The following is a 21905-nucleotide window of genomic DNA, read 5'->3' on the forward strand; positions in this document are numbered from 1 at the left end:
CACTGGTGTCACGTTTTTTATTCTGCACACACAGACAGGTCAGAGTTTCCCAAACTCACAGTCATGGATTTCACAGTACTCACAGTACTTTGTGATGTAACATGAAACCGGACTGATTGAACACGCAATTGCACATCAGCATCCTCGACTACCTGAATCAAGCGTGTGCGCCTGCCTCCACGCACACGGCTGCTACATAACTGGTCGCCACATTAAAAAGCACACAGAATGTAAAATGCCCCTCCCGTTTGTTCAGTGATGACATAAAAGATTAGCTTTCGGATCCTTCCTGCATCACGTCGTGACTTTACAAAAACACAAATATACACAGTAGCTGTGGTACAATTCCATATCCGATGTGTGGGTATTAAAAATACAGACTTTTGTTTTTAGATGCCGTTTCAAAATAAATATTTCCTCTATCATTTCCTACTGATTATATTAACTTTGTAATGAGGCTTGAGGACTTTGGCAGTAAGCAGTGCACACACGGTTTGACCCGGAGACTGAACACTTCCACTCAGCTTCAGCCTCTTTAAAAATCAAACATGCAGTGCCACGGACGCCCGGCACCGGAGGGACGCTGCAGATTGACGAAAAGCAGAAGATTTGCTGATTGTATTTTTCAGAGTCTGCGTTTGATCTTTTAGTTCCTGTACTGAGGAACAAACAGAAAGCTCGCTGATCGCTAACGATCATTAGCCACACCAACATGCCCTGAAAGCTGGTACTGTGAGAGTAGATATACATCCAGCACACGTAACACAATTTAAAGCTCCGTTAATCAGTAACTTTATGGTCACAATAAATCAAGAAAAAAAAGAAAATCATCTTGGACAATTTTCTGCAGCTTTTCAGCCTCATTTAGCTCAAGCTTTTAGCCTAATAGCACATTTAAGACCCCGTGTCTACAATCATTCAAACAAAGGCATTTATAACAGCGAACAAGTGACAGTAACAAAAAGCTCTTCTATTTAGCTTGACCTTCTCCAAGCTGTCCCATCTTCACCTGTGGATGGACTGAACCAGAGGGCCGAGCAGGCGATGAACAGCATGTACGGCACTGTCATCTGATTCTCCAACACAGAGCTGCCCGAGATCACTCATCAGAGTCACAAGAGAGAAAAGGGAAGGCCTGGATAGTTGTAGCTCAGTTCAATACTACGCTGTTCATATTAATGATGAATGCTGGAACCACAGCAGTTGCCCCAGTGTTGCTCTACAGCTCGCCCATGTTAGTGCGTCCAGCCTCCAGGGGCGTCTCTTGATGTGGGAGGCTTTCTGGACTGTCCATCCACAACTCCATGGACTCATGGGTGTCAAAGAATTCGTCAGGCCCCTCTGGGGACTGGGGTGTCTGGGAGCTGGAGCCTGCCTCGCTGCTGCTCTCTCTGAGCTCCAGCAGCACAGGCAGGGAGCCCGGGAGGCAGTAACCCTCCATCCGACCCAGAGAGAGTTCAGCTAAAGCCGAGCATGGAGGTCTGAGGCTGGGATCCGAGGGATCGGCAGCTAACGAAGGCCCCTCTTCCACCTCCAGCGGTGGCGCAGGGTTGTCGGGCTTCTGGTCGGTGACTGCACACGGCTCCGGATCATCTTCTGGTGAGTTATTTGGAGTCAAAGGGACTTCGGCGAGGTTTGGAACAGCAGAGTCGGTTGATTCGTGGGCTGGTGACGCAACCGCAGGTGCCAGCTGAGCAGAAAGGTTTTGAGATGAGTGGGTTTCCTCGCTGCTCTGAGGAGTGAGGGAGATCTTATCGCTGAAGCTGAACCTCGGGGAGGTGTCAGCCGTGGTGGGAGAGGAGGGCCCAGCGCTGGATACGGTACTGGATGGACCGCTGCTGTCTGCAGGGACAGAAAAGAAGGTCTGATCTGCAGAGGAAGCCTGTGCACACTGGTTCTAGGGATCACTCCTCATCAGCCTGGGTGACTGCTGTGGTTTGTATTTAGCAGTTTTCAGATTACAGTTGCTAAGGCTATGCTAACATCTCTGTCTCTCCTCCACAGCATGTCTTTATCCTGTCTTCCTTCTCTCACCCCAACCAATCACAGCAGATGGCCCCGCCCCTCCCTGAGCCTGGTTCTGCCGGAGGTTTCTTCCTGTTAAAAGGGAGTTTTTCCTTCCCACTGTCGCCAAACTGCTTGCTCATAGGGGGTCATATGATTGTTGGGTTTTTCTCTGTATGTATTATTGTAGGCTCGACCTTACAGTATAAAGCACCTTGAGGCGACTGTTGTTGTGAGTTGGTGTTGTGTAAATAAAATTAAACAGCAAAAGGGTAAAATTACGCTAATGGCTAAGTTAGCCAGTAGCCAAAACAACTGCAGGTAAACCACAATTGTCATAACAATCGTTTAATATATGTTTTTTTAATAAAGCCATGAAAGTGGTAAAAAAACAAAGAAACAGTTAAATATTATGAAGACCAAGAAAATTAGACGCAACATGAACACTTAGGTTCATCGTGTAAAAGGGGCAGACTTAGAAGGATGCTAATTTTTATCTGTTGTTCCTGTCACACTCATTGCTCAATATATAAATATCATTACTACTGATACTACCAATTTCTATAGTTTTAAATAGTCTATTTCCTCCTTGCTGTTCACATGCATCACAAATGATTAAAGTTTTATTTGAATCCAAGTATATCGACCCTGAAAAACCCACATGGGTGGGTCACTGGTCGGTTCACTGGGTTCTGCAGTCTTTATTTATCACAAAAATAGATAAATACAAAGACAGACATAAACTGTGAGCTTAGTTTAAAACAGGCTGTAAGGGACAACTTGGCTTCCATAAATAATCCCCAAACGTCTGGAAGTGACACATCAGAGAAACCTAGAAATGTCAGATCCTGAGAGATGGAGGATGTGCTGCGATACTCACACCAAGGAGGCCTGTCAGAACGAGATCTGAGCGAGATGGAGGAAGAGAGGACCCTTTGAGGGATGTACGAGTCTACTGACGGCTGGCTGTGTGCACCAAACATGGCTGACAAAGCTACAAAGAGACGGAGGGATCGCAGGTCAGGCTGAGCGTAGTCAGGTGTGGCTACGATGTCTATAAATACAAACAGGAGTGTGTCGGTTTGTGTGTCTTACCTCTGGTGGTCCTAGTGTGTGGATCCCCCGCGTTCTGGCACACGCTGGTGAGGAACTCGCTAACCTGTTTCAGAGACAGTGAGTTGTGCAGCGTCTCCAGAGGATAGATGGAGGGCACCATGGAGCATCCTTCAAAGCCTGCGGCAGAAGAGAGATAGGAAGCCAGCAGGCCCATCAGCCCTGAGTCTGCCCAGGGAGTCAGAAGAAGAGCAGGCAGAACCACTTCAGCTGACACCCAACACCACTGCCCCCAACGCCACCCATCACTACACCTAAAAAAAAAAAAGTGCTCTGAAATCCTGCTCCTGCTTCAGTACAGGCTCTAACCCCGTGTGGACTCCCGCCAGCCTCCGTGGTATTTCGACCCAGGCAAGTTGCAAAAAACCATGCTGGACGCCAAGACAACATGACACCATATCAAAAACAGAAAGAGTCTACGTATCTCAGACGTCTCGCGGGATTTGCAAAAGCAAGCAGGTCGCAAAAAATACAGAACGTCAGCCCTTCTGCTCAGTCCTGTTACACAGCTGCGACAGCAGCACGTTAGCAGTCAAAGCCGTCCAGACCGCAGCTCAGCCCCGACTCGTCATCCAAGGCGCTTCATCCGCTGTTAGTTCACAACCAAGCCGCAATTCACCAGAGCCGTTCACAATCACAAAGCATCAAACTGCAGCCTGCCTCGGCCTTCCACAACCTCCACAGAGGGTGTTCGTACTGCGCTCAGCTGCACAGGCTGGGGGGAGGGGGTGGTGAGTGTACGCCACATGTACAGCAAACAAGCAGGAATCACATGCTGGTTAAGGTCAGGTGGAAGGGCGTCTGGCATTCCCACGAACCCGAACAGCTGACCCCAAACGCACACGTGTGGCGGTGGTCGTGTGTTGTGATGGCACATGGAAACCTGAACAGACAGTGCAGTACAAAGAGGGTGCTGCACAGGCCTGCGCCGTCAACTCACCTGTGGGAAAGTCTAACAGTGTTGCTGCTTATTGGAGTAAATCTGGTGACTGACCAATGAGAGGACAGTGACCAGAGGCCCACGAGCTGACACTGAGACTACACAACTTACTGAGAGGAGGGCAGGCTGGCATATGGCAATCGCAGTGCTAACTGTTATTAACATACACGAGAGATTATTTAGGGCTGTTAGGTGAAACCTTACTTTTAACTTGTAGTTTCAGCTAAATTGGAAAAAATGTGATATTATTCTAAAGAAAAAGGCAATCAAAACCTGAGAGGCAGCAACCACCTCAGAGAGGAAGGACAGTAGCTGCAAAACAATGATGCCCCCCACAAAACCCCCGACAGCTCACACGACTCCAGCTTGCAATCTGCATAACCACAGAAACAGGCAAGCATGCAGAAACATCAAGAGGCAAAGCATGAGAGTCAACCACAGAACAAGCACAGTCCCAACTAAACCGCGAGCTGTGGCTGTAACAGAGCATGAGGCTGGGGTATGGAGGGCGGGGCCAGGGGCTGACCGTGGAGGTACTCTAGGGGATCGTGGCCGGAGATGAGCCAGTTTCGGAAGAGGCGGAGGTGGTAGGAGCACTGGTGGAGGTGGTGGGCCAGTGCCTGGTCCAGAGAGAGGTGGCGGACCAGGCTGAGGTCGGTGGAGAAACGCCTCAACAACTGGGCCACGTGGTGCTCCTCCAGGGGCTCTAAAGAAGAAGAGGGAGAGCGAGAAAGGACAGAGCAGTGGTCGGAGAGGGGAGGGGGGTGGGAGCAGTACAAAAGACATGAAACGAGAGGTTTTAAGCAAGGAAGGGGGGAGAGAGAAGCACTGAAGTACGACACAGATGAGAGGAGAAATAAGAGCTCGGCGGGAGGCGGGTGGAACAGAGGAAAGATGTGTGCATGAGGGGAAACTCTAAAATGACAAGCAGCAGCCAGCAGTGTCTCCTGGCTGCCACACAGCCAAAGGTCGGGAAAAAGAAAAAGCGGCAGATCGTCAAGCGTTTTAGTAAAGCTTAAAGCAAGAGAAAAAAGGAAAAAAAGGAAAAACAAAGCAATAACACACAAACACACATGTTGCTCCTTTGCGGCGTCTCAACATTAAAACAGCTGTGGTAACAGGAACCATGAGAACCCGCGAAGGAGCAAGAGTGACGCAGGACGTTAACAGGAAGCGCAGAGCCCAAATCTGACACCACCTCTCCAAAGAAAGACGCCAGGAGCTGTTAAATGCTACGTCTACTGTCTGCAGCAGGGCCACCCGGCCACGCCGCTCGGTTACTCTGCAACACAAAAACGCCAACGCGGGGCGGGGGGAGTGCGGGGTGCTCGTACCTGCCGCAGTGCACCAGCGTGATGGGGCCACTGCAACGGTGGAGGTGTCATCTTGTGTTCCTGTGGTGAATGACATACTGTATGTGAACAACACCAGGAGAAACTAATTCAGGGTTTGTCAGTGTCTGCAAGAAAGTGGGCGATTTTAAACGTTTAAATAGAGTCTTCGTGTGTGATGTTCACAGAAACCTGCCACCAAAGCAACAACTCCTTCAGCCATCGCACTAGTTACACAAGCAAGACGAAAGAAACCGCTCAACCCAGATGAGAAATCCATATAAATCCCAACTACAGGTCTATTAAACCCATTTAAACCAGTTCCTTGGAGGACAGAAAAGCCAGCCGAGCACACCAGCATGCGGCCCAGAGCATGAGGTGCTAGGGTGACTACAGCTCCCCTGACTCAACACCCGTCACAAAGCAGTGGAAAAGAAAGTTTCAGGTTTTGTGAGCAATGGTATCATCTGTGTGCTAATGAATTTAAAAGGGAAAACCCAACAGACAAAGGAGATGGGATGAGCCAAGCCTTAAGCCTTTCCCAGTTTGCCAGTAGGAGCTTATCCTGGTTTGATCGGCTGTGACTGGACGAGCAAACCAGGAGGAAAAGTCGCAGGTTTAAAATCACCGAGGCAGAGCTCAGAGGAAAGAAGGGACGGGTTAAACACTGATTATTGTTTGAACAATGAGCTCAGCTGACAACCTCTATGATAAGGACCACAGGTGTATATGTTACGTGTACGCATGCACACACACACACACACACACGCGCACGCACGCACACACACCTATTGACTGGGGGGGGGGGGGGGGGGGGGGGGGGGGAGGGGGGGGGATTAAAAAAAAAAAGGCAATAACTGAATTATTGGGGTAATGGTGATCAATCTGCAGACTGTATGTGGGATGTTAAACAGGGTTCCCACCCTGAGCTCTTTACAATCTTCTGCTGCTTTCTAACTGAGGAAACTGAGAAGGTGGGAAGATCATTTAGTGAACTGCAGCTTTTTCTTTTTAACAGCTGATTAATGCTAGAGAATGTAATGTACCTCAGCACCATGTTACAGTGTTAACACAGATTTGACAGATGTTTACCAGTCAGAAGTTGCTTTCATGTTCTCTTTAGGAATGATCCTATAGAGGCGCTGAACTTTAACCAAAAGCTCCCTCTAATAATGCCTTCTTGATGTCTGATTGCACTGATGCTAGATTATAGAGTCTGGTGTATTCACAGCTAGCAAGTGCTCTTCATTATGCAGATACATTGGCTAGATGTCAGCAGACTGCAGTCAACTGAATTGTGTCTTCTTGGCCCCTTTAATTCAAGCTGAGCGTCTGTTTACTCTGAGACATGGAGTCCAAAATGAGAAGACGAGTCAGCAAAGCTCATTTCTGTCCAATGACAGCGACGCTGAGGCGTTTTGTTGAGAACATCCTGAGCTTGTCGCTGAGTAAGCGGTAAGGCTTTTTGCCAGTGTGTGAGTCTGTTAGCCTCTGTTAGCTGTTATTACAGGCATTAGATCCTTTTCAAAGACAGTTTCACTAACATTGTTGGACTTTTACACTTAGTAAATAAACTCTGTGTATCAAAGTGTGATGTTTAGGACACTCTAGCCCAACGTTAGCTGGCACCATGTTAGCTTACTACCAGCTTTTGCAGCTTTCTCCCTCCCACATGTCCAATTTGCTGACTTTAAGTAGCAATATTGGCAATAACTAAGCTGGCATACTACGTATGTGGACTTGTCCATATCTGCTACTGTGTTCAAGATGGCGAGGAAATGTGACGGCTTTGGCAAACTGGTGCCCACTCCTAAGTGTTTTGGATGAATGGATAAATTCCAAGTTAACGAGAATGCATTCATTTGTTGGAAGATGTATTCATAATATACAAACACATTTCCATTCAATAACCTTAAAACATAAATAAAAGACTATATGGTGTATTCCTCACTGTGAGGACGAGACTGGGAACTGTTCTTTTCTGTGTAAAGGCCATGAAACACCAAGCGTGCTGCAAATAAGCAACAGGAAATTCTCTAAATATGCACAATTCTGGGTTCATCCAGTTCTCAAGAGAAAGCAGCAGCAAGGAGAATTTAATGGTTTGATCCAGGAGTTGAAACTGCCTTCATGCATATTTCCTGATGTCAGTGGGGCAGTTTATTTGGGACCAAATCTGAGGAGGCAGAGAGATTGTTTCAGAGAGTCAATGAAGCCGGAGCAGCCTCTCACGGAAAATGGTATTATTTTACTATTCAGGTAAATTCAATGTTTTGAGCCACGCAACCGAAATGAAGAAGAAGAAGAAGGTGGTGCACAACGATGTTGGAGGACTGAACAGCAGCATGTTTGCTTAAGTTGAAAATCGTAGGCTCTGCATGAGCAAATAAACGGTGGAACGCACGCCGACTTCAGCTCGACTTCTACATCGTTCTTCCAACTTTGTAAAAAAATAAGATGAAACATGAAAAATGAATAAATCCAAGAACTTAAACACTGAACTGGGTTAATTTAGTAAGATATTAAATGACAACAGGCCCAAAATAAAAGACGTGAGAAGTTTAAAACATGATTTGTGTTCTTACTGTTTTAACAGTATCACTGCTACACGCTGTCTTCTAATTTAACAAACCTGTTCCACGTGAAGTTGAGCTGACAGACGGATGAAATGACATAATCCAGAGTTGGCAACATGTGTGACCAATCAAAATCTTCCTAACGAGTGCTACACTGAACATGACGACAGAGAGAAAGAGCATGCGATCGAGATGAGGAATGAGGAAAAGAATCTTGGAGCTTTGTCAGATGGATCCTATTTCCTGACTCCCGCAGCTCCGGCACCTGAAGGTGACGCGGATCTATCTTCTGTCGTCTGCTACAGACAGACCCTCACAGGGAGTCGTGAGACTTTGGCTGGTAAACATCTGACTGGTTCTTAATTAGCTGAACAGAAATTGCAATTGTGGCTTTTTGACCTACAGTAAAAGATTCTGCTTCATTTCTGAGCCTTCTTTGTCTGTTGCAAGTCCTCAAAACTTTTTGTAATCCAACAATAAATAAAACAGCCCTCTGATAAGGCAGGGTTGATGAAAAAATTAAAAAAAATTATTTGTGACTGTTGTCATTCAGACGTTTTTGTTTCACCTGGCCCAGCGATCTCAAACCTGTGAGTCTCCTGGTTAGGACCAAACTACATCAGCACTGCTGGGGACCTATATAAACTGATATGTGCTGTTCAAACAGAAGGCAAACTGTGCTGCACAGTTTACTCCCCTTCTCCTGGACATCCCTCCTCTACTTGGTAGTTTGAAAAGCAGACCAGCAGCAATAACAAGATGTTTTATTTTTCAGTCCCTATTTGGTTTTTCCCACATGTGTGTGAGGTCTTTGTATGATTCTCTGACATTCCCTGTCTCTGGATTTACTTTACTATATTTTACAAACTAGTGGGAACCCTGGTTAGAGAGAGAATGTCAGGTAGTGTTAGAAAAGTCCAAAGTGTATGGGTAAACAAAAATATAATTAAAATAATTAGAAATAAAAAGATAATGGAAACCTGGAATGTTGGAGGGCCATGTGGAAAAAACAAAATAAATTTAAAAAATCCAAGGTAAAAAAAAAAAAATTATAAAAGTTTGAAGACATGCAAGACAAAGGTAGGTGAAGTGGAAAAATACTTGAAAGAAGCAGACGTACCATTAGTCGGATGCTTTGCAAACGACACAGAAAATCGTTTTACTGCCGGCATAGACAACAACTCTGAGGAAATAAAAAAAAAAAAAAAATCACTAGTGTTACTATGAGCCACAGTAAAGTGTAGATTAGGTTTGATCATTTCTTGTTCTTGTCTAAGGCGGACGCAGTGCAGAAGAAGAGTCATCAACTACAAATGTGTGGTTTAGGAATCAGTCTGTGAAGCGGCCCTGACTGAAGGTGCTGTTCAAACAGGATGGTTAAAGATGGCTGAAGATGGCTGTGGGTCGAAACACTGGCACAGCATCTTCTAATAAAGTGAAATGACATGAATTTAACTTAAAAACATGAGGATTCACGAGCCCGATACTCACGACTAAATGCTGCTTTCATTGCCTCCAAGTTTAACTGTGACAGGTGCAGTCTGACTGGGTTGTGTGCAACAATTTAAAAATGACCCGCATTACGATGCTTCAGCATAGAAAATAAATATAAATATGACCCCGACTACTCTGACACGCGAGCGTCCACTGGCTGAAAACAGAAGGGAACCTGCAGTCTTGAATATGAGGTGGAACAAGATGGATGACAAAAGAGCAAACTGTGAGACAGCCAGGAGGGTGGATGCTTTATGATACCGCACTGCCACCTGGTGGACAACATGACAACCCTTGACATACAGCACTGAGATTCTTACTTTGGAAGAGGGGCAGTTAGCTGCTCGGTGATGATGTTTCTGTTGCTTCAGCAGCTAAACAAAAACATAATGATAGACTAGGAAACTAAAAAACACGTTGGGATGTAAAAACGTGAAACAGGTCGTCTGCCATGACCAGTCAGGCACTGGGAGAGTGATGGGGACGCGTATTACTTTATTCCATTTATATCGTGCTAAGGCGCTATATAAGTGCTACCTTACAGAACAAAGGACCAAGGTGCTTTATATTGCAAGGTAGAGAGCCAAAATAAAAAGGGTCCTGCAGGTTGGTCAGTACTGCTACCTGGTGGCTGGATGAAATCCTGGTACCAAACCTGGCTTCGGACCTTAGGCACTGTCCTGTGTCCCTACTGGTGCAGGACAAAGCCCTGCCACACGTGACCAGAGTGGGCAGGCAGCTCTTAGCTGAAGGCATCGATGCCACTGACTGGGATCTTATGCATCGGTGCATCCAAATCCACCAAAGACTGTCCAGGAGCTCACTGACGCCCTGATCCAGGTAATATGAACATCTGTCAGCTCATTGGGAGCTGCCCAGATGTCAGTGGGAGTGTATACAGGGACACGAGGACAATACACACCATTTAACCACATTATGACACAATTTGGATTGTGATTTCAAAGTTTAACTCAGATTTTTGGCGAGATTTTGAATCGATCGTCCACTAAAAGCTGAATTCCACAATGTAAAGAAGTTTTTTGAGCAGTGTAAATGGTTATCTACCTACTAATTAACTAAATTAGCTCTCATGTTGCAGTGATATTGGTTTTAACTGACATTCTACAAAGACGTGTGAGACTCCACAAACTCAGAGTACATCTACTGCCACGCTTCTCTCAAGTGTATCCTGAAAAACTCATTTCAAAGCAGCCGTGCTATTCTGGCTAAACCTTTCTGCATTTCCTGTTTGGCAAATATTAAATAGTTTTGGTTTGGCCTGAGGCAGGAATCCTAAAAAGGAGCACATCAAGTTTACTCAAAGCAGTAAAGGAGGAAACAAAAGAGTCAGTGGATATGGTGACTAGAATGAATATGGAGTTAACAGAAATATGACTAAAATGTAAAAAAAATATTCTATACATGTATGGGCATGTGTCCCAGTCCACTGATTATCTAACTACTGTAATGACTCCAGCTTAAACATGTTTCATGTTCACGTGTGCAGCTTTCAGGCGTCATCGCAGGTCAGACAGATATAATTTACACATTACGACACAGAGGAGGTGTGTGCTGATTTGCTGTTGTCCTGTGCAGGTTTGTGAAGGCGCGCGGTCTCAAACACGTACCGTCTTTGTAGGACAGACTGCTGGTGGAGAATTTTTTGCGGTGCGCGCGTGCGTAGTCCTGCAGGTTGGGGGCGCTAGAGGACCCACCCAGGACAGTGGTGCTGAAGAGCCCAGCGCACTGAGAGCCTGTGAGGGGGGCGGGCCGGGTTAGTCACTACTACATCACATGCTGTTACTCAAACAACTGACCAGAAAGAGACAGATTCAGAGACACAAAGAGGAAAAAGAAAGAGACAAGCAGAAAGAAGGACTCGTGGGAGACCGTGCACTCACGAGGGGTCGCAGAACTAAGCCACATTAAAGGTCCCATTTAATGTATTAAGTGCAACTTTGTAGCTAAGGCTAGAATTCTTCGTCCCCTTCACATGTTTAATTCATACAGAAAGCTTTAAACATCAATAAGAACATCAAAGAGTACAGAAAGAGGAGAGGCGTTTAAGCTGCGTCCACACTGGAAACAATTCGCTTTGAAGCTGACGCTTGGCTGGCTGCAGACACTAAGCCCCGATTGCCTAGGTAACCCTCTAATGCATGGGGTGTCAAACACAAGGCCCGGGGGCCAGAACTGGCTTGCGAAAGACTCCAATGTGGGCAATGTGAAGGAGGACAGAATGCTTAAACTTTTACCTGTATTTTCATGCGTTTACAGCTTGTCCTAATGATAAGCACCTCCCCCATGGCCATTCACACATTAAAATAACCGTCTAAGAAATATATGATTTTCACAGGAAAAAACCCCAAAATGTCCATTTTATAGCTTGAGGACAGGCTGCACAACGAGCTAACAGAACATTACTGTAAGTTTACACATTTATTTCTTATAATTTAAGCATGAAGCAGCATGTCTTTATCATGTAGAAAAACTGTGCTGATGAAACTGCACTTGTTTTTCTTACATTAAAATAACTCGGGGAATAAATGTTTAGTTTAAATGTAGTCAAGTTCTATACGAAATGACAGAAATGTAGGAGGAGTCTGAAATCCCCGCTCGAATGTATTTACTACCAGATCTGTCAGTTGACAGTATCCTCACGCTAGCGGCCACTTCAATCGCTCTGCTGGAAGAGAGAAAATGTTCTGCGGTCCTGCTCGATTCATGTTGCCAGCAGTTATTCTGTTGAAGTCACTGAGTGTCTTTCACCTTCGGTGGCCTCTGGTCACCACAACGCTCCAAACTGCTTCCAGTGCAGACGCAGCGTAGAAGTTAACTGAGAAGGATTAACAGCATCATCCATGATGTTTTAGACTTTAGCTCAGACTGTGCCTGATGTCATTCACACATCATTGAAAGACAGAGTGACAGAGAGGAAACATTTCAGGTGGATTTTACAACAGCTCAATCACAGTCAACCCCTGGAGTTGCTCAGAGGCAGAGAAAGCCCCGGAGGCTTCATGGGCCTGCATAAAGGTTCACTCTTTAACTCGGAATACAAGATTCACACAGACACTGGTGACCAATCATTTTCATCATGTTTAGTTTGCATGAATGGAGCAGAAACAACCTCAAAATGACTTCCTTTCTGATTTCTTGAAATCATGTCAGCAGCAATTAGCAACAGTGTCAGACACGTTTATCTGTGCAGAATTGATTTTATGTCAGGAAACTAGGCTGCCCTGCTACAGAGGGATGTTTTACCTCTGAATGCTGACGAAGTCACAAACCTGCAAAATGCTCAGCTCGAAAAAAGCTTGTGTGCATGTCTCAGAGCAATGAGCACCGCCCTCATTCTGTGTCATTTCCATTAATAAAAATGTCTTCCCGAGATAAAAACTCTCGTAGCTGCACCCGAGCCTCCCACTCAGTCGTGTCATACGGTTGCCGCAGCAACAGAGCATTACAATACCTACCTAATCCACTTTGTTTCATCTCCGGGGACTGACGAGAGCAGAACGAGAAAAGGCGGTAACTGCCGACTTTGGAGGACGATGTTTCCGACAGGACCTGGTGGAAAGAACACGCCACACATACCACAAGCATGTTTTACATCACGTATCAGCCACCACTACTTTATTTAGTGAAATACAGCCGTAGATAAGACCAGAGGCTAAAACCACAGGAACCAAGTCTTCTGTGGATAAAACACAGGAAAACGTGAACGATTCTTCTCTGCAGAAGCTAACAGACAGAGTTCAGTTACACTGTTTATAGTGTCTACAGTGAAGAGCTGTTGAAACAATTTTAAAACTCCTATTCTGGGTCTGCTTCTTTCTGCATTCAGTGCCAGTCTCACCTCCATGGATCCGGTCTTATGGTTGCGAATAAGTGGGGACTTCCTCTGAATGGTGATTGGCTCAGACAGCGGCACAGCACGGTCGGTTTCATCCCGTGACAGGTCCTCCAGGCTGCTGGGGTCGGGTTGTTTTTGCCCGTTCTGGATTGAGCAGACATACGGTATAAACCTGACGGCAAACACTGCCACCTGCAGAAGAGCAACGAGGAAGACTCTTTGCAATCCCACCTGCCGTGCTACCTCTGCAGAGGCGGGCCTGAAGCCAAAGCCGGTGGGAGCGTTCTCCTCCTCTTCAACACCTTTCACCCCGGGGCTGAAGTGAAGCTCCACATGGAAGCGCTCCTCAGAGGAGATGTCCTGTAGCAAGATAAAATCGGTTATTAGAAATTTCTAATTGGTGAGCCTTTAATATAAAAAATTATCGATTTTTGGGGGGTGTTATGACTTTGGCTTACAATTGAAACCTGGGATCTCAAATTCAGTATAAACTGTATAAATACCATGGATCTCTATGTAGGTCAGTACACAGAGATCCATGGTATGTTTAACCACATTTATGGCAAAGGCTGCTGACCTGACGGTTTTACAGATGATCATCATCATGAAACACCCAAACCACAAACAGGTCGCTGTCAAAGCAGCCTGAGCTTCACCTCAAGCCGACTGCAGGGACACACCTTCAGCTGCTTGTTGTTTTTAGACCGATCATAAAAATATTCTAACATTTTGAGGTTTCTGATTTGCCCTGCACACCGCTCTGCTAGCTACCAGGTATCAGCTGAAGCATGGCTGGGGGGTCTGACTAATCGCTGGTGTTCAATTAGGAGAAGATAAAGATGGCTGCACTCCTGAAACAGCTGTGTATCGAATTTATTCAAATAAAAAGAAGAAACGCTATAAAGCTAGCATGTCACAAATGGAACCATGTGACTGCACGTCTACCACAAACAGAACATCAGAAGGAAAGAAAAACACCTTATTGTTGTCCTCGTACAGCATGATGACAATCTGAGTCATGTAGTTGAGCTCGGAGACAGCACTGAGGTAATCCATGGCACGCTTCCACTGCTGGTCCTTCTCCTCCTGTTGCACACACACACACACAAACGTATACTGTTAGAGTTTGTATTGTTGATTGTTATTTATGCTTAGAAATATTTAACCATAGATGCTTAGAGGTGTATAATCAATTGTGTAGTGATAAGTTGTGTGATCTTTAACAGGCTACAGAGGCTTGGTGTGTATTCCACACTAGAATGCACACCTATATCCTGGGAGCATGGGAAAGTTCGTACCTTGTCTTAATTGTTTTATGGTAGGATTAACGTAGCTACGTCTGTTCTAGTCTAAGTGCTTTTCTGTTTAGATGAACTGCTGGACTTCCTCACCGGGGGGGGGTCTAGTCTACCCTCTTCCTGACCAAGGATGTTTGACCCTTTGATCAGCAACACACACACACACACACACACAGGCAAGGTACTCTTTGTTTGTATGTAGACGTCGTATGTTAATGAACCTATGCATATTCATGTAACCTCAATAAAAGGACAGTGTTACGGGAGGACGGACGAGAGCAACTGGGGTCAAGCGAAGGGACGGCGCTCTGTCCGGTCTCTCCCGTGCACGAGTAACATGAAGAACTTTGCCTATTTGTGTCTTGCTTAGCAGTGTAATTATATTGTCTTCAACGTTCCAGCGGATGGGTTCAAGCTACAAACCTATCATATACAGACTTTGTGCCTCCTCTGAAAACATTCAAAGCTCAGCCAGATCGACATTTGCTTACATCAAGCAAGCCCCCGTAGCGGAAAATGCTGAGCAGGGAGTGGACGTGACTCTCACTGGTGAAATACAGACGGGTCCTGACGTGGCGTCCAGGAGACATCACTCCTCGAGAGTACCTGCAAACGTACAACCGAGGTCAAGTTCAAAATATTCTCCGGTCGGTCGGAACGCTATTTAAGTCACGCAACTCCTAATCTTAGACCCACAGAGGGTGCAGCTTGTTGACAGACTCGTCCTCGTGAGTCCTCTGCAGGTCCAGCTGGATCTTTCTGACCAGTGGGAGGCAGTAGGCGTATGCTATGTCCAGTTTCTCCACTCTGTTTATGCCATATTCCTGCAAAAAAACAACAGACAAATGAGCTTAAAATACTACACGACTTTAATATATACTCAGAGTATATCAGAGTAATTAAACTGTGTGATTTTCAGGTGCCTAAGAAAGTTTTACACTTTGTTACAGTGAAAATATCAGCTGTGCACAGACAAAACTTTCCTTTAGCTTCACTGGTTTTAGCAGCTATACAGCACATCACAGCACTACCATCATCAATCATATTTGACATATGTGGGCCTGTATATAGGTGTACAATAGCACTCAATATACACTGAGTGTTTTTAAATAAAGTCAACATCCGGTGTGGAGTCCACAGCTGTAAAGTGCAGCACAAAGGATTCTGCTGTCACATAAAACCTTTAGCCTCAGCAGCATGTCATCTTTTCCTTGCACCTGGAGGAGCTGCTTGTTTCATGTGTTTATTGGCACATCAGTCATATAAAGACTCATGCATGGATCTGTCACTCTGAACCATCCTTATTGTACCCCCCGCCCCCTCACCTGTGGGATGACGATGTCAGCCAGAGCTCGAGACAGTCTGAACAGTTCCAGGGTGTCCTCGAGGCCGAGGGTGGCGTTGTGGATGACGTCGTACTTGACGCAGTCGTAAATGTCGGGGATTTTACTGATGTCGTAGCGGCCGTTCTTCATGCGGAAGTCTCTCTCTAGCTTGGACCAGCGCTGCAACATCAGCTCCAGCGTCTCGCTGTGGTACAGCTGCAGGTCTGGTGAGCAACAGATGTTTTCAGCTTTTCGCTGCACCTTTCAGGGACTCTGAGCTCCAAAAGCAAAATGTTGGGTTTTTATTTGAGCTTCAGAAAACGCGCTGAGGCCTGAGCTCACCTGCAGACTTGGGGTCTTCCATCCTTTTGCGGATCTGGGAGGTGAGGCTCTGAATGAGGGCGTAAACCTGGTCACATGTGGCCACTGGGTTCTTAACAATCTTCATTGAATTCACCAAAGAGGCGCTACAGGTTGGTGCTAGCTGTAAGAGCCACATGGAGAAAAGCAAAAGCTTTTATTAAAAAGATGCTCACTCAACCGAACGACTACTTTCACTTTACAAAAGGCTTAAAAGAGCCAAACTTCCAACCACACAAAAAGAAGTGACATGAAAAATGAACGATTAATACTGAAATATTTAGTTCAAGGAACACGATGCATGTGGTGACACACAGGGAGGTACACCCTGTGTCACTGCCACAAACACTGAGGAAACATGTCAGAAATGTTGTTTACCCAGTAAAAATATGTTGTATTGACTGATTATCACTGTTAGTTTGATCAATACTGAGATCGTACGAATTCATTGGTATTAGTGACACAAATACTTGTATTGGACTCGCACACACATGCTGTGTGACATCCCTGCTAATGTATAAACGTCATTAATCACCTAAACTCAGAGAATTGCTTAAAAAACATTATCTTAAAAAACATCCTGAAACCTTTGTTCTCACACTGGTTACTGCACGTCTTTGGCCAAACGCAGTGTGGCTTTGTGACGTTTACAGATATGCTGACGTGCTGTACGGGCTCGCAGTTATGGAGATCTGACTCGGACGATTCACATTATCACCACTGCACCTCCCGGCCTGCATGCACGTTCATCACGCTGTAGTCTCCGCTGTGCTGTCAGGCTGCTGAATAAGGTCGATGTGCTGCTTTGTGGTGCAGGCACACCTCTGCAGAGCTCTTTGCATATGATTTGTTCCTACTTAACATCACCTGCCCTAAATCCAGACATTTCCAGACAGCAGCTGATGATCCGCTCGTAGAACCAAGCTCTTCACCTCCTGTTTGTCCCAGACGTCAGACTCTTGTTTCTCCCATCATCACTGCAGCGCAGAGACTCACCCACTCAGCCACACCATCAGGCTTACAGAATACTCAACTTGCTTTCACTTTGCCATTAAGATTCGGATTATTTGTGCAGCCCTACTACCACACATGCTCTCCAATATAACCACACAAACTGCTCTGGCACGTCAGCGCTAAACACAGCTGGTTAGTCACCCTGTCGTAGTCCTCGTCGGTGAAGTCTCGGTCCTTCTGCAGGATTTCATGGAGCCGAGCTTTGACACGGTGTTGGCAGCTGCTCAGCGAGTCGCTGTCGTTGTCCAGCAACCCGTTCATGTTGGCGCTCTTCACCATCTGAACCAGGATGGGAGTCAGCTCGCCCTCCAGGGCCAGCAAACCCTGCCCACACAGACACATTTCACTAGTTACTGCACGTCCAGTATTTGGAGGGTGTGTGCCGTGGCTTGTACCAAAGCTCAAAGACCTCAGCCTTCCTGTTTCTGTTATTACACTTCTGTGCTGACTGAAGCTCTTAGAACAGCAGGATGCTGCGTACCTTTGCAAAAGCAGCAGCTGTCATCTGCACCCTGCCTTCATCAGACGCATAAATCTTCAGGTCGTGTCTGTAGGTGCTGTGTAGGCGCAGTAACCCGCAGCCTGGAAATCCAGCATAGTCTCCTACAAAACACAGTATGCATGCACGCACGCGCACACGGACACACACACACACGTGCACACACACGCACACAGGCTTGTTTTAAATCATTTCTCTGTTTAAGACCTTTCATAACATGTAACTGGTGAGTGAACAACACGGACCTGAGGTCTCAGCATGTTCATTTTTCCATCACCAGCTTATTGCTCAGAGTTACAATGCCAGCAGCACTGCGTGTGGTAAACATGCTGTGTGCGTCTCACCTTGTCCTCCGGGGTACATACAGCGGAAGGCTCTCCCCAGTTCTTCAGCCTGCACTCTGCCAGCGGGGGTCAGCTCCCCCCCCCACTTCAGCACCAGCAGCAGCGATGGCCCTTCCTTACGAGTGTCTGGAAATGACCACAGAGGCGGGCAGTCAGCACTCAGCTTTAGCTTGTTCCTTTGGGAAGAAGCTATTAAACAGTCTTTGTCTTCCTACCTTCCTCTTCACTCGAGGTCTTGGGCTGCCCATGGGGCAGGTAAGTAAGCTGCACTTTTCTGTTGATCCCCGAGAAGTGACCGTACCTTTGTTACGGGAAAAAAGCCAAAGATACTTATAGTTAGCAATGCATGACAACTCACTTCTGATAAGGAAAGACGGGCTTGCTTTTATGACGACTACCAAAATACAGCCTTGGCTGTGACTGTAAATATTTTCAGCAGTGTTATAACAGAAAGACTGACTTTGAAAACTTATGAAAATGTAGAAAAGAAGTGAACTGGTAACTTCTGAGAAACCCATCTGTCATAAACACGGAGAAAGATCTACACCTTCAACAAAACAAGAAGCTTTATAAAAATCTTTGGGAACGATCCCCATCCTTTAGAAAGATTCGTTTTTAAGTTCACTCATTATTGTTCAGAGGGTGTCAGACTGGTTTTATATCGAGGTCCAGACTGAAACACTCCTTCCTGTCAGCATAAAGAAGTTTATTTAATCCCAGAGACATCTGAATATAAGAAAAAGAAGTGTGCTTATACCTCAGTGTGTCTCAGTGTTTCCACGTGATAAAGAAATGCTGCTGGACTCACTGACACAAATGTGTCGACACGACTGTTTTAGTTTAAACTGTAACAAACACATGTCAAAGTACAGGAAAGAAACCAGTTCACTGACCACACTGCCCAGTCATTATAAAACTGAACTTGTAGAAAATGTAAAAACTGAAATTTGTAATATCAAATCTTGGGTTCTGTTGTTACTTACTGTGAATGTTAGCAGAAAAAGTCGTAAAAAGTCAAAAATTTGAAGGCCTCCTTCACATTTTCTAAAGTCACCTGGTGGGGCAGCAGGCCCCGGGCCTTATGTTTGACACCCCTGCTTTAGTCAAACAGTTTGCCGAGCTGAGCCAGAAACAGATTAAATGAATATGAGATCAGGAGTCAATAAAATGCTTCTCACTTACATCTCCAGAACCGTCTTCAGCTGCTCCAGTTTGGACTTCTTCTCTTCTATCTCACAGTCGTTCTGCTGCCCGATCTCTGCTAACAGCTGCCGGGTGATGTCCAGCACCTCCTGTCGGGGTTCAAAGTCACACACACATGTTCACACACACTTTGTCCTCACAGAGGCCGCAATGACAAATGAAACCTTGGCTATTGTTTTCTTCTTTTACCTGCAGTTGTTTTGGTTTTTTGAGTTTTAATTTCCCAGTTTTGTATCCTCCATATTTCTCAAACAGATCAAAGAACCTGAAAGCATCCGAGACGTTAATCAAAGATCTTTAACCTGCAGGAAACAGGAGCATATTAACAGAGAGGCAGGCCTACATTGGGTTGCGAACTTCCATCTTCATTTTCTGCTTGGGCGTTCTGTCTCCGTGTCGGATAACGGCGATGACACAGCGAAGTTCCATCCTGCAGAGCGTGAGTAGAGATTTGAGTTGCATCAGTATAAATCTGTGTACATGACACGTTTCTTCAATGAAGCTGTGTAACTAATTAAGGCAGCACCTTTGCTATGCAGCTGAGCTTTGGGGAGTGTGATGGGCTCAATCAGGACGAACTGTGTGAAAATGTGCTGAATGCAGCGCACGCTTCAACCAACACTGATGATTTTAGAAATCTGTTTGGCTTTCGTTTGTGTGCTCAGCTCAGGGGCATGCTTACTGTCATCTACTGTAGCTAACACACAGTTATTATGTTAAACTGAAGAAGCAACTCTGCTTTTTAAAAAGTGACAGAATTTCTTATTTTTTTGCATTTATCAAACTACTTTTACTATATTAGGCAAAAATGGAATAAAATGTAGTTTATTTATTTATTTAATTTTTAAACGATTGAATTGATTAAGTGGGAGAAAAAAAGTGACCCACACCTTTGTGGCTGTATGTGAAAAATTAATTGGCCCTAAATCTAATGACTGGTTTTGGCAGCCTTGGCAGCGCGAGCTGCAATCAGGCGTCTGTGATAAGTCTAGTCCTCTGTGTCTGCTCCTGTTATGACTCACATGGTCCCTGAAGTGGTGGGAACAATGGGGATGTCTTCAGCCTCAGTAGGGATAGACCAAGGAATCTGAAACTGCGGAGCCAGTTCACGCATCACAATATTCCTGCAGAGAAACGCAGACTCCATCACCAGATCAGAACGAGACGGTGAACACCAGAAAAGAGAAAAGAACTAAAGGTGGTACCCGAGGATCTTGGCACAGTCATCGTAGTACTTCATCGAGTTCTTCACAAAACTGAAACCGTTGACATCGCACACGTAGGAGTGTCCATTGGCCCGCAGAAGGTCAAAGCCGCACACTGTTTGCTGCAGCGACAGCAGATGAGGACGAGGTTCATACTCCACGACAAGAAACCAGAAAACTGTAACACACCTAAGGTATCAACTGCACATACCTTGAATGCCAGGCAGACCTTACGAGCCACCAGTTTTTCCATGGCTGACAGCATGACGGGGTAACGAACCTCCTTGCCCTCGCTGTCTCTCTCCACCTTCCCGTCCAAAGCAGGAGACTTTCGGGCCTCGGCATGAGCGTAGTCCGGTCCCACCGTGTACACCTGACATGAAATGAAAACACCCACAAAAATCTGAGGGATGACCCAAGCGGGTACTCCCCTCCTCGTGTGACTTGATAAAGTTTTACACTGGAGGCCTTTATTGACACAACGCCTAAAGACGATCTGTGCCTCCAGCTGCCCGACAGCCACGATAGAGAGAAACCCTTGAGGTCCTCCAAATCATATCAGCGGTTTTACTGAACACACCAGCACAGTTCAGGTTAATGTGGATTAACGTGACAGTTGATGAAATCCTTTCTACAGGTGCTTTATTAGCATTAACAAAGTGTTCTTTGCACATATTTTATCTACCATGTACTCTGTGACAAATACTCTACCTTAACATCTGTGCCATCTGTTGGCATGAACTCTTCATAGATGTAAGAGCCCGTCTTCCTCACGCTGCTCTCTGGCGAGTAGACGCTGCTCCGGCTCCCAATCTACAAAATCCAGAGAGTCGCTGAGTGGCCGCTCTCTGTTAATGAGGTTCACCTCTGCATGGTTTCCATAAAACCCATCAAACTCTAAATTAAAGGCCACACTGTGTTTGACAATGCTGCCATGGATCAAAGACAATGCAATTACTGATGAGCAGCAGTAGTCCCATATCCAAGGTTCATACGCATTTTTCAGGGTCAAATTCAAGCACTTTTTAAGCACTTTCAATGTCCATTTTCAAGCTTTTCCAGCACATTACCCCAAAAAAAAGAATGCATGTTTCACTTAGCATCACCCCAGTAAGGCCATGTCAAAATTAAATCATTTTACGTCGACTTAAATGTCCTTTGTTCCAATTTTGTTAAAACTGAAAAATGCACCACAGACAAAAACTGAAAAAGGAAATGGTGCAATATGCACTCGCTAGTGTACAAACTCAAACACATTTCTCTTAAAAATTAAGATTTGAAAATGTGAACAAATCTGCACCAAGCACCACAATAATACACAGCAAGGCCAAATTAAGAAGTCT

The 21905-nt window shown here is 45.5% G+C and overlaps 1 protein-coding gene across 10 annotated transcripts in view; it reads right to left on the bottom strand.

Annotated features, from left to right (window-relative positions):
* ppip5k1a (diphosphoinositol pentakisphosphate kinase 1a) overlaps positions 1-21905 on the bottom strand; it is a 30698-nt gene continuing 8793 nt past the window's right edge. For 2 of the 10 annotated variants that reach the window (XM_085350244.1, XM_085350249.1), the window contains 26 exons: positions 21274-21375; positions 20774-20935; positions 20563-20684; positions 20380-20481; positions 19701-19787; positions 19547-19622; positions 19337-19446; positions 18370-18455; positions 18155-18280; positions 17793-17914; positions 17453-17635; positions 16280-16421; positions 15938-16161; positions 15309-15436; positions 15104-15218; positions 14293-14400; positions 13546-13674; positions 13318-13458; positions 12935-13028; positions 11087-11212; positions 9085-9147; positions 5392-5451; positions 4584-4763; positions 3100-3237; positions 2885-2998; positions 1-1842 (listed from right to left, as the gene is read on the bottom strand). In XM_085350244.1, coding sequence (XP_085206370.1) covers positions 1220-1842; positions 2885-2998; positions 3100-3237; positions 4584-4763; positions 5392-5451; positions 9085-9147; positions 11087-11212; positions 12935-13028; positions 13318-13458; positions 13546-13674; positions 14293-14400; positions 15104-15218; positions 15309-15436; positions 15938-16161; positions 16280-16421; positions 17453-17635; positions 17793-17914; positions 18155-18280; positions 18370-18455; positions 19337-19446; positions 19547-19622; positions 19701-19787; positions 20380-20481; positions 20563-20684; positions 20774-20935; positions 21274-21375 — 3663 coding nt within the window. In that variant the 3' untranslated portion in view covers positions 1-1219. The other 8 variants (XM_085350254.1, XM_085350259.1, XM_085350265.1 and 5 more) reach the window with 8 other exon arrangements.

The sequence above is a fragment of the Diplotaxodon limnothrissa genome, linkage group LG1, assembly GCF_057381915.1.
Source record: "Diplotaxodon limnothrissa isolate DT_005_m linkage group LG1, D_limnothrissa_male_GT1.1, whole genome shotgun sequence".
NCBI lineage: Eukaryota > Metazoa > Chordata > Actinopteri > Cichliformes > Cichlidae > Diplotaxodon > Diplotaxodon limnothrissa.